At 39.5% G+C, this 13,460-nt stretch overlaps 1 protein-coding gene across 1 annotated transcript in view; it reads left to right on the plus strand.

Annotated features, from left to right (window-relative positions):
• myo15b (myosin XVB) overlaps positions 1-13,460 on the plus strand; it is a 50,595-nt gene that overhangs the window by 10,468 nt on the left and 26,667 nt on the right. The window contains exons 14-25 of the mRNA XM_051416720.1: positions 55-113; positions 403-526; positions 623-718; positions 1,355-1,486; positions 1,671-1,796; positions 1,892-1,969; positions 3,967-4,115; positions 4,797-4,842; positions 4,932-5,056; positions 5,599-5,710; positions 7,806-7,981; positions 10,804-10,897. Of these exons, the coding sequence (XP_051272680.1) occupies positions 55-113; positions 403-526; positions 623-718; positions 1,355-1,486; positions 1,671-1,796; positions 1,892-1,969; positions 3,967-4,115; positions 4,797-4,842; positions 4,932-5,056; positions 5,599-5,710; positions 7,806-7,981; positions 10,804-10,897 (1,317 nt within the window). The remainder of the gene's footprint in view (positions 1-54; positions 114-402; positions 527-622; positions 719-1,354; positions 1,487-1,670; positions 1,797-1,891; positions 1,970-3,966; positions 4,116-4,796; positions 4,843-4,931; positions 5,057-5,598; positions 5,711-7,805; positions 7,982-10,803; positions 10,898-13,460) is intronic.

A 13,460-nucleotide genomic window follows, 5' to 3' on the forward strand; every position in this document is an offset into this window, starting at 1 on the left:
GTTATCGTTTATACCTCTGCACGTATGTAAACTAATTAGCTCTCTTGTCCACAGGAGACAACCTACGACAGGATCTACTGCCCTCTGTCTGTGGAAAGTGCCATAGAATCCAGGTAAGACAATTTCCTTAAATGTTGGTGCAGGCTGAATATAAGTCCAAGTAGCAGGCAAGTCAGTCCAACCAAAATAAATTTAGCACTTCAATTGTTCCAGTGTAACCCTGACTATGATATCATCAGGGGTTAATTTTTCATACTTTGTAATAGCTCCTGCAGGGCTTTTCACAGGCTGAGTAGTGTTCCCCATGGTCCAGAGATCTTAAAGTATAGAGCCAGTGGAGAGCACTTGGAATTGTTTTATCTTGCATTTAAAGGTTCTTCTCCTCCTTGTCCTCTTTTACAGAGATGCCATTGCCAAAGCCTTATATTCAGTGCTGTTTGACTGGTTGCTGGAGCAGATCAATGACTGGCTAAGTCCCACAGAGATGGACAGTACTGTGGGCATAGTGGACATCTACGGGTTTGAGGTTGGTATTCTGCCTGGACTGAGACCTGAAAACTTAACTGAGGATGTGCTCATGGTGTTGGATTTGACGTTACAGCTCCTCTGTGTTCTTCTGCAGGACCTGGGAGTGAACAGCTTTGAGCAGCTGTGTATCAACTTTGCCAATGAGCAGCTGCAGCACTTTGTCAACAAGGCAGTGATCGCCCAGGAGCAGGTCAGTGGGTTTTATTCTGGATCCACGAAGATCAACTGACCTTAGGGCACCACTTTCTAATAAGTCACAATTTATAAATAGCCCATACGCTGTGATTAATGGCTTATCAATGGTTGATAAGTAATTTACTAATCCCCTATAGATCAGTTATAAGGCATTAATAGGAAAAACTTTTGGGCTGTGAAAAATCCCTCTGGTTGTATCATCCAGTGTCATCATTCAGCATGACTTTTTAGCTAATTAGCTAGAGTTGATTGATTAGTGTTAGAACACTTTTGGAAAATACACTTATTTGCTTTCTTTCTGCAATTCTGGAATTGATACCAATCTCATGTCTGTGTGTTAAGTAGGGAGTTGAAGTCAAAAGGTGACTAGCCTAGCTTAGCATGAAGACTCAAAGCAGGAGGGAAAAACTCTCTCTAAAGTTAAATAAAATATACCTCAACACTTCTAAAACCTACTAAGTAAGTAAGCCAATGGTTTTGGTGTCCGTGTTCTAATCACCCAGTAGGAAACGTGACCAATAGAAGCAAGAATTTATATTCTTTCAAGCAAAGAGCACCTTCAATAAATGCTTTTACACACTTAAACTGAGTGTAGACTGCAATATTTTTATGATGTGTGTGTTTCCTGCAGGAGGAGTACAGTGCAGAACAGATCCAGTGGTATCCCATGCCACTCAAGGACTTCCACTCCTGTCTGGAGCTGATCTCCTCCAGACCACACGGCATCCTGCGCATACTGGACGACCAGACTTGCCTCCCCCAGGTACACGCGCGCACACACACACACACACACACACACACACACACACACACACACACACACACACACACACACACACACACACATACATCAACCCTTTTACTTTACCAAGAATTATGATACGTTTTTATACAAAGTAGAAGTGAATCTGAAATCAGTTTTTAGTGTTGTCCCTGTATTTTATCAGGCCACTGACCACACCTTCCTCCAGAAGTGCCACTACCACCATGGGAACAGCCCCTACTATGCCAAGCCTAAGAACCCACTGCCAGTCTTCACTATCTATCACTATGCTGGAGCTGTCACTTACCAGGTATCGGGCACAGCACACTGCTACATTCAGCACATCTATCGAACAGAAGCCAATGCAGTGAGAACATTTGTATTTAAAAAATACTGTTTTTCCAGGTTCACAATTTCCTGAATAAGAACCACGACCAGTTCAGGACAGAAGTGGTGGAGCTTTTCGCCAGGAGTCGGTTAAAGGTGAACCGACAGCATTAGACCCACACTGATATGGGCTTTTTTGCGTAGCATAGAAAAACATGTGTAGCAGCTACAGAACAAGCCCTTTGCCTGAGATTTTGATCACACATCAGATTACACAACTTTGTGTATCAGTCAAATTGCACCGTTCAAGTGCAGGTCAAAGTGCTTTATGGGTAACTAACAAACTAAACACTAAAACTAAACATGTAGACAGCTATGTATAGACAACAGTAACAAATTATACAAGCCAATAAGATAATAACAAAAGTGATTACATTTCACATGCAGGTATATTTACAAATGTTCAATCTTCCCAGGAATACTCTGTTGTTGTGTACGACCTGCAGGGGTTCTGCTTCTGTTTGTGTATTTGTATTTCTGTGTGAGTTGTCAAACTGGTGAAGGTTTTTAGTTTTTTCCTCTTTCATGTCTTTTTCTTAAATTGTCTTGAAACGTTCTCTCATACAGAAACATATGGAAGCCCTGAATGGCAAGTGAGAAAAAAAAATTGTTTTCTTTCCTGTGTTTATTACGTAAGAACACATGAAAAATGGTTTTACCTGGATAATCTTTCTAGGTTCCTTAAAGTATAAATGAAATGTATAATATTTATGCTATTTGCTGTAGAAACAGGCAACTAGCCCGATAGCCAATAGCGCTCAATGAGCGTTAACGGCAGCTAACCAAACAGCAGCAGTGAGCAGAGGCAGAGCAGGGCATCAGAGGGAAATCCAGACAATATTTTCTCCATAAAATAGGATACAGTTTCACCCGGTGATAAACTTCAGTGAGGTCCTCCAGAAACACTCTACACATGCTAATGAATCTTAGCTCTGTGTAGCTTAAAGTTGGGGATTGATTAATGGGTGAATGGCATGATATTATTGGTTGAAATAGGTTGGTTTAAGCTCATGTAAGCATATATGACATATTTTTTATTGTATTTTTTGGCATTTTAAATAGGTGAACGGTGTGACTGGATGTGATCTAAAAGGGTTAAAAGGCATCTCAACTTCAAATTTTTTTTGGCCTGTTTGTTGTTGTTGTAATAATCCATTCTGCCACAAGAGGCTTTTAATTTCTCTTAGCACTGACTGGTAAATTTCTAGCCTAAAGAAAAATAAATATGTACCTTGTGTTTAAAGCGCATGGAGTTCACCAGTATTTGTTTTCTCACTTGCATCTCAGGGCTTCCTTAGTAATGCAGGAAATTCTGCAACATTATATTATACATGTTGTTCTAATTTGTAATTGTCACTGGCCATTTTTTTCCCAAAAGAAAGGTACGTCCCATCAGTTTTCTTATATGTATGGCTATATGCAGCATTCTTAATGCTTTCATTAAGATGCGAAAGTGTGGAAGGGGAAACTAAAAAAGGTGGATACAGACAGCAGGTCTGTGCACCTACTACTACTTTCAGAAATGGTTAGCAAAAACAAAGATTAATAAATGATTAATACATTTATTTTAGAGAACAGAGGCCTTGTTGCTTTCCCATGGGAAGATGAATTTAATATTATTATATTAATACCTTGGAAACAAATTTTCAGAACAATTTACAAAACAATTAATTCCTACTGCAGAAACTTTCAACTCAACATATTTTATAAAATCACTACTATCGCTACTAAAAAACAACTAAACAGGTATAACATTGCACAGTCATCATTATGTAGATTCTGTAAGGAGGAAGAGGAAGACGCATTGCATTTATTTTCCTATTGTAAGTTTGTAGATTAATGTAATTAATGATGTTAAAGCCACACATTTATTTTAAACTTACACCGGTAAATATTACTTTGGGGTTACTATAGAGTAAAAATTTGAGGGAAATACTAAATACCAAAGTGACCAGTTTGAAGATATCACATATCAAAATGAAACACATCCATAGGCTTTTAAAAACACGCCTAGGTAGGTAGGTAGATAAATAAATAAAAAAAGCTCTTTCTGACAGTTTTACATTTTTTCTTCACATGGCCCTGTTTGTCAGATGGTGTCAGAGCTGTTTCGGAAGGTTCAGGATGGGTACATTCAGCAGAGAGAACTGGGCTGGAGAGGGAAGGGCCTCCGTCAGCAGCCCTCCACTGCTGCCTCACACTTCCTCCAGTCCCTGACCGAACTCACCACCCGCCTGGAGAGGTACCAACATGCCGACCAGACTGACTGACACTGAGCCGTCATTATCAGAGCTGTCGGCCAGTTTGAAAGGCAGTAGAGCGTCGCTCGGAGGGACACAGTTTGACTGCATGTGTTTAAAATCAGCTGCGGTTTGTAGAGAATGTCGGTTTAGTAAATGTCATGGAAAGAAATATGAGAGTAATGATGGTTGGTTCATAATGTTTTCGTTTGGTGGGAATCATAACTGAAAGACATTCTACAACAGACTTAACAAGATGACAAACATCACACAGGACTGAGTGAGGACTGTCCATGGAAACATGTCAATCACACATATACCTGTACACTCTATAAGTAATTCACTGGACCTATTGTCAAATTAAATAAATGCATGGTTTCAAGATAAAAAAATCAAATTTAGTGGTTAGATAAAACTTTTAAGATGCAAAGATTATTTTATTAAGTTGTGTTGACATAAATAACTGGTAAAACTGGCTGAAACAACTACATTTTTACGAATAGCCTAAACAACTTAAAAACATTCTTTCTGTTGCAGAGGAAAAGCTCATTCCCCTTACTCAATGTAGAGTGTAGATATTTAATTTCAGTTCTATAAAACAGCTGTCAGATGCTGCTCACACTGTCTTTGCATGCTTGTTTCCTGATGAATAACGTGTCAACATTTTGTCCTTTAACTCTTAGATGCAAAACCACTTTTATTCGTTGTTTGAAGCCAAACTACGTCAAGGTAATTCCAGATACTTTACACTGATGCTGGCTAACTGTCAGCAGTCAACATATGACCATATTTACCATATCTCATATGTCCTCTGTTAGCTTCCTGGGATCTTTGACGTAGACTACGTGTCGGCTCAGCTGAGGCATGCTGGGATGCTGGAGACCATCCACATCAGGAAAGAGGGGTTCCCCATACGTATACAGTACTCCTACTTCATTGAGAGGTGCTGCAAACACACAAGTATTCCTGTACTTGTGCAATTTTACGAAGTATTGTGCAAAAGAAGAGTGGTGCTTTACAAGGTTAACAGTTAAGTCTCAGTCAGCGGAGGTGGGAGGGTTAGAGTTAGGGTTAGGGTTTGTGTGGGTGTGCCAAATGTGTTTCTATCTTGTGTTGTGAGTGTGTAATATCATTCCAACAAGTGATGTGTTTTACTTTTTCTTATTTAGTTATAATTTGGTTAGGTCTAATCTTAGTCATAGTGAAACTGCTCTGAGGCTGGCTGGGGTTTGTGATATCAGAAGGTGAAAGGTCAGCCAGCCCCAGGACCAGTTGGCTGAGGACACTCCTTCCTGGGTACCCCCCTTAATGCAGAGTGGAGTTCCCTCTACACCCACGCTTGGCTGTGTGGAGTTTCAGCTGGAAGTGATGTTGAGGAATCATGATGCATGCACCAACAAATCATGTGCCTTGTTTACATCATTTTACTTGGATTTAGGAACTTCCAAGAAGAGTTTGAAGACAACGTGTGTTTCTGTTTCACAGATATGGAGTGCTGCTGACCCAGCGCTTGAATGAGACAGACAGTGAGCAGACGGTGGCTCTGCTGGACATGGTTGGCGCAGAGGAGGGACAGTACCAGCTGGGACTCACCAAGGTGCTGACCAACTCATGACGACACTGATTACAAGTTCTGACTGTGCATATTCAATTCAATTCAATTTAATTCAATTCAATTCAATTATTCGATTATTACCCCACTAGAACACTACGTTCTCTGAATGCTGGGCTACTTGTGGTTCCTATAGTCTCTAAAAGTAGAACAGGAGCCAGAGCCTTCAGTTACCAAGCTCCTCTCCTGTGGAACCAGCTTCCAGTTGTGGTTCAGGAGGCAGACACCCTCACCACATTCAAGAGTAGGCTTAAGACATTCCTCTTTGATAAAGCGTATAGTTAGGGCTGGATCAGGTGAGTCCTGAACCATCCCTTAGTTATGCTGCTATAGGCCTAGACTACTTGAATTGAATTGAATTGAATTGAATTGAATTGAATTGAATTGAATATAATTCAGTTTTATTTGTATAGCGCCAAATCATAACAGAAGTTATCTCAGGACACTTTTCAAAATAGAGGTCTAGACTGTACAAGCAAGCACTTGGCGACAGGGGCAAGGAAAAACTTTCTTTTAAAAGGCAGAAACCTCGGAAAGACCCCGGCTCTAGGTGGGTGGTCGTCTGCCTCGACCAGTGTGGGTGAGAGAGAGAGAGAGAGAGAGAGAGAGAGACAAAGAGAGAGAGAGAGAGAGAGAGAGAGAGAGAGAGAGAGAGAGAGAGACAGAGAGAGACAGAGAGAGAGTGAGAGTGAGAGTGAGAGAGAATGGGGTAAAGACAGAAGGACAGAGACAGAGACAAAGGTGCACAGCAACAACAGTAGCAACAACTGATGGTGATAATGATGATGAACATGAAGAAGATGATGACGACAACAATAATGGGGGACAATGAGCAGTGACAATAGTAATAATAGTAACTGTAGTAATAATAATAGTAATAATAATACTAACAATAATATCAGTGATATTAGCAATGACAGTCAAGCAGGACCATGGTAGGAGGCTCCACCAGGATCGACAAGAACCTGCGAGACAAGAAAGCACAAGAACTCCGGGGAAGAAGTGAAGTTAGTAACATGCATTAATGGGACATGAATGAGTGCAGAAAGAGAGAGAGAGGCAGAGAGGAGCTCAGTGCACCATGGGAAATCCCCCGATAGTCTAGGCCTATAGCAGCATAACTAAGGGATGGTTCAGGACTCACCTGATCCAGCCCTAACTATAAGCTTTATCAAAGAGGAATGTCTTAAGCCTACTCTTGAATGTGGTGAGGGTGTCTGCCTCCTGAACCACAACTGGAAGCTGGTTCCACAGGAGAGGAGCTTGGTAACTGAAGGCTCTGGCTCCTGTTCTACTTTTAGAGACTATAGGAACCACAAGTAGCCCAGCATTCAGAGAACGTAGTGTTCTAGTGGGGTAATAGGGTACTATGAGCTCTTTAAGATATGAAGGGGCCTGACCATGAAGAGCTTTATAGGTGAGGAGGAGTATTTTAAATTCAATTCTACATTTTACAGGGAGCCAGTGCAGAGAAGCTAGTACAGGAGAGATGTGATCTCTTTTTCTAGTTCCTGTCAGTACTCGTGCTGCAGCGTTCAGAATTAATTGGAGCGTTTTAATGGACTTATTGGGGCAACCTGATAATAAAGAGTTGCAGTAATCCAGCCTAGAAGTAACAAATGCATGGATTAGTTTTTCTGCATCTGTCTGTGATAGGATGTGTCTAATTTTTGTAAAAATCTGTAAATGATAAAAAGCAGTCCTAGAGCTTTGCTTTATGTGGGAGTTAAATGACATGTCCTGATCGAAGATAACTCCAAGATTCCTGACAGTGGTGCTAGAGGCCAAGTTAATGCCATCTAGAGTAACTATGTCTTTAGACAGTGAGTCTCTAAGGTTTTTGGGGCCAAGTGAGGGGGGGGGGCGAGTTTAGCATGAGAAAATTGCAGCTCATCAAGGTTTTTATGTCCTTAAGACATGTTTGTAACTTAGATGATTAATTTCATCTGGCTTAATCGACAGATATAACTGCATAACAGTGAGTTAATGGAGTGATTCCTAATAATATTACCTAGGGGAAGCATATATAAAGTGAGTAGAATTGGTATATCAAGTTGTTTCTTCTGTTTATCTGTGCTAGGTGTTCCTCAAGGAGCTGCTGTACCAGCAGCTGGAGGAGAAGTGGAGCAGCACCCAGACCTGGGCTGCTATTACCATCCAGAGGAACATCAGAGGCTTCCTCTGCAGAAGGAACTTTAAGTTCTTCAAACAAAAAGCCATCATCATCCAGAGCCACATCCGAGGACACCAGGCCAGGTAGAGACCGGAGGGAGAGCAGAGAGGAGAGGAGCACCAGGGTGACGAAAGCTGCATCTAGGAGACATAATGTAGAGATTATTCAGTTCCATTTTCTCTTTATACTCTTCATCTATTTAATGACAAACTGACATAATAAAATACAGGAAATACTGTTATACGAGTCCTGAAATCAAAATGATGTCAGCAGTAAAATGCTCTCCAGTTTCCAAAGGAAAAATACTCGTTAGGACGAGTGGAGTTTAGTTCTGCTGCTGAGGGAAAACCTGATATCTCCAGTCAGGAGCCTGTGTTTTTGGTTAAAAAAATAGAAAGAGTTAAAGGAAGAGAGAAAGAAGGAAAGAGGAAAGGAACATTGGAAAAAGGGGAAGGAGGGAGAAAGGAAAGATGGAAAGAAAAGAGAGAAGGAGAAGAAGAAAAGTAGAAGTAAAGGAGGGATGGAGGAAAGAGAGAAGGAGGGAAACAAAAGAAGGAGAAAGAAAGGAAGAAAGAAGGCAGTAAAGGGGAAGGAGAGATAGAAAGAAAGAAAGAAAGAAAGAAAATGGAAAGGAGAGGAAGAAAGATGAAAAAGAAGGAAAGTCAAAGGAAAGAAAAAGGGAAGAAAAGAAAGAAAAATGAAAGAAAGGGAAGATAGAAAGAAAGGAAGGGAGGAGGAAAAGAAAGATAGAAATAAAGGAGGAATGAGGAAATAATGAAAGTAAACAAAAGTAGGAGAAAGTAACAAAGAAAGAAGGAAAAAAGGGGGAAGGAGAGAAAGAAAGGAGGGAGGGAGGGAAGTGTTATTACTGAAACTTGTCAGAGTGAAGAGGACAGAAATGATCTCATGTTGCAGACGGCAGCTCTCCTGTTATTAACGGGCCTCACATTCATACAGTAGAGCACAGAGACTGAACACTGTGTCTCCATGTCTAGTTTGGGGACAAGCAGACCTGTTCCAGAGCGTCTGAGAGCTCCATAATAGAGCAGATCAGAAATGTTAATTCAGTGCTCTATATACCAACAGAAGTACTTTAAAATCTGTTGTTTGACACACAGGAACCAGTGCAAAGATCACATCCAGTTCTCAACTGAAAATCCACTTTCTTTAAGTCTTGCTATTTGCTTGGTTTTGTAGTTGGCTTAATGTTAGGGATGTAATGATGTATCGATACTAAATTTTAAGGTGGTTATTGATTTTAGTGGGGGGAAACATACTGATTACCGATGGTATAGTTGATATAGTAAAGATATGTGGATTGTGCACTAATAGGACTATTCAAAGGTACTCCGAAGGCTGCTTTCTTAAACAAATAGCTATTAAAGAAAATCTGAATTAAATATTCTTTAACATGTTCAATAATTTAACATATAATGTATATGTCAACCAATTCTAGTTGAGCTTGCTTCTTCTCTCTCATTCTGTGCTGTTTGCCACAGTATTATAAATCACAGCGCACTCTGCTGGAGAAACTTTGCAGGGACAAAATATTACCGTAAGCATTTTTTTCTGCATTATATTTAGGAAAAAAACTATTTTCATATGGGCGCATATTGAATAACATATATGCTGATACAGATACTAGGGCTGCATGATATGGTAAAAACATCATATTGCAATATTACCCATGATTAGTGGGAATGATAACTTTTGCATCACAATTAAAATTTTCACACACTTGACCTTTATCAAAAAATTGCAGCTTCTTGCGATTTGGACAATGTGATTAATTATGTAACCCTAACTGATATGATACCAATGTCTGCAAACTGGCCAATTTTGGGTGATAATATCAGTCTTCCGATATATCGGTCAACCAATATATCAGTCGACTGATATATTGTTCAGACTCTAATCGGATACTTGATGGCATGATATTTAGTTTTGTGATATTATATTGATTCTCAAAAACACTATTCATTTTTGTGTTTAAACCCCCAACCGCTAGATAGCAGTGTTGTAAGCTGAGGGCTGTAATGTTGGATGTTACAGGGACTGTGGTAAATACAAATGCAGATCACACTGTTTGGTCGAGGCAGACGACCACCCACCTAGAGCTGAAGGGTGTGGTCAAGGTTTCTGCCTCTTAAAAGGAAGTTTTCCTTGCTGCTGTCGCCAAGTGCTTGCTCATGGTGGAAACTGTCAGGTAAATAATTTTATAAGGAGTACGGTCTAGACCTGCTCTATTTGAAAAGTGTCCTGAGATAAATTTTGTTATGAATTGGCGCTATACAAATAAAATTGAATTAAAATGTTCTGGTTGCAACTTTTATATTTTTATTATATATTATATTATATTTTATTTTATGCATATGGTGGTGTTCCTCATACAATGACACTTTTCCAAAAATTAGATCTAAAAAATTGCAATATATCACCTTGCTTACAGTATCACAATATAATAAATCGTAACCCCTGTATTGTATTGCGAGATTCTTGCCAATACACAGCCCTATTTAATGTGTGTTTAAGTCCATAATAATTAGAGTAGAAGATGCTGGAGTACAACATATAAAATGGAAAACAGTGTGTGAAGGACTGGGAAAACTCAAATAAAGCACTCCACCTCCAGATGACACCTCATTCACTCCCATCAACTGAGAGATGGAGAGTCTCCATAGAGAGTTGCCATATCGGTCAACTCAGCTGAAATAAACACGTAGAGATGCAGCAAGGAAAGTGTGTCTGTAGTGAAGGCTGAATCAGAGAAGAATAGAAGAAAACCTAGAGATGGATCAGAAAGCTGAGCTGAGAGGGCCAGGTTTCACCTGCGGGCTGAAATGAGGTCAGACAGTGATAGACTTACATTGAGTATTGTGTGTTGCTGCCCCCTCTCTTCTTCTAGGAAGTACTACAAGCGTCTGAGACAGTCCTTCACCCAGTTCTGGGCGGTGATGATGATAACCAGGAACACCATCAAGAGACGCCATTGGAGGAAGGTAGACATGAGAGAGAGAGAGAGAGAGAGAGAGAGAGAGAGAGAGAGAGAGAGAGAGATCGATCCTTGGCTGGGTTTCTTGGCAACCTTATGTTTGCTGAGTTTATTGTGCTATAAATCTTTGCCCAGTGTCTCTTACACAATATAGCTTAATACGACAGCATATGAGTTGTAATAGGAAAAATATGTCCATGCCCTCTCGGTGACAACAACTTGATATCCATGTTTGGGGTCAAAGTGTAGTCTTTTTTACTGGGATCTTTTTCATTTCCTCTCAAATGACTTAAGCCTTATTGCTGCCTGTATTGTCAAAGGTCTGTATTCACAATTTACCTATATTGGCAATTTTTGCCTTATTATATAGAACCCAAATTATTATCTTTAAAATCAGTTTTCTCTTGTTATCTCTAGTGGTATCTACCACCTCAATATAACTGATATTAATGGAATTTAATTTATATTTCTCTAAACATTAAAACTTTACATTTAAAGCTGCCCATATCAATTTGGTTCCTATAAAAAATTATAAAATGACTTTTAATTTGAAAATGTGTACATTGTACAAGTTCATTGTTATGATTTTACTTGCTGCAACAGTCTCTGTTACTTTTACATATTCTGTAAGACAACAGGACAATGCAACCTTAGAAAAGAAAATGGAAATCAAGACTTTTAGCATAAATTGTATTTGTGTGTTTTTAAAGAAAAAAGCAAATTCAGGCAGTAGCCTTTAGGGCATTTCCATCGCTACAGGACAGAACGGCGCTGTAATATGATGTAGTTTCCTTTTCTGCTTTAAAGACATTTTTTCACTATAGGCCATGATAATGAATTGACAGCTTAAAGTTTCGAATCGAGACCAGAGTGCTGTTGTGAGACTTGTAAAGCACTGCACATGTGCATGGTAGTATATAATTCTTTATCTTAAAATGTATTTTAAAATCTCAATTTTTATTAAATATAACTTGAATGTGAAATGTTTTTTTTTACGTTTATTCACGTTTTACATTATACAGTAATACAGTTACCTTTTTTTGTATCTTGTTTACGTAACTTGGTTACATATACTTCGTCACTTCCAAAGCCTGTAAATAGGCAACTGTATGCTAACGTATTAGCCATAACAAGTGGCCAAAACTATGGACATATAAAAGATGGATATTGCGTCTCCACTAAACTGCAGTCACCACCAGAGGAGATGCTTTGGCTTCAGTTTTCGAGAGCTGTCATGTCGTCCATCTTTATATATTATGCTGATGGCTAAAAAGTCATTTAGCTTTAAAAGACTTGTGTCTTTACAGAAACTGTTACTCTGTAAAATTGACAGAAATTGCATTGAACAGTTCTCAGTGGAACTACTTTCTAATGAATAAATAGTTCCTATGAAGACTGTTAACAGCGTGTTCTGTTGATCAAACGCAACAGCACGCTGTTCATATAAATAAATGTTGTTAAATTGAAATATCATCACTAAGCACCAATTAAATTCCATTCATAGGGCAGATATGTTAATTTGAGTGAACCAAACTTTCCACACCTGCCACATAGACTGTGTTGATAGTATGAATGATTGCAATATTTATTTGGATTTAATGTTGCATTAATAAAGCAAGTGAGAAGCAGGCTCATTCTCTATTAGAGTGCAAGGTATAGTTTTTTTATTGCAGCCAGTGGAGCTGCCCCCTGCTGGCCTTTACATAGAATGCAGGTTTAAGACACATTGCGTTGCTTTCACTTAACAGACCTGGATGCTGTGTCCATTATATATACTGTCAATGGTTTTAAGGTCAGGTTGTTATTTTGTTTTTATGTAGGCTATGTATGTTACTGTAAATCAGTTGAAATGTTGGCTGACTTTAATTTAAAGAGAGATTTAGGGGAGAGTTCCCAGCGAAATCATATAATCCAGATCAAGACTTTTGGCTATAGAGATACATTACATACACAACATTGGGCGTGTTCATTCTCGTAAATGTTTCTTCCTTGACAACATTACAGTTACTTTATTATATCCCATCCCTTTCCTCTAACTTATCTTGCATTAATCATGTCACTTAGGCACACACACACACACACACACACACACACACACACACACACACACACACACACACACACACACACACACACACACACACACACACACACACACACACACACACACACACAAACACACACACACACACACACACACACACACACACACATACACGCACCCTGCTTACACCTCAGCCACACTCCGGTCTTGGACTTCAACCCCTCTCAGTGAAATTTGAAGCAGCACTGCATCTCTCTTTCCGCCTTCAGAAACCTGTCTCTCTGACTTCCAGCTCCACTGCTCCAACAGGTAGGCTTCCATTCTTCCTTTTTACCTTTTGCACCAGAGCAGATGCTACAGCGTCTTCAGCCTTTTAGCCTATTTCACTAGAGGAAGAGTTTGCAGCATGAATATAGCGTGAATTAGGAATTGTGATAGTCTGTATCATGTTTCAAAACAGTCTCTCAAACACACTTCTGATGCTTCCTTTTTTCATCTATTTTTCTTTTCGTGCCTCAGCCGTAAA

This window comes from Dicentrarchus labrax, unplaced genomic scaffold (genome assembly GCF_905237075.1).
Source record: "Dicentrarchus labrax unplaced genomic scaffold, dlabrax2021, whole genome shotgun sequence".
In the NCBI taxonomy this organism is placed as follows: domain Eukaryota; kingdom Metazoa; phylum Chordata; class Actinopteri; family Moronidae; genus Dicentrarchus; species Dicentrarchus labrax.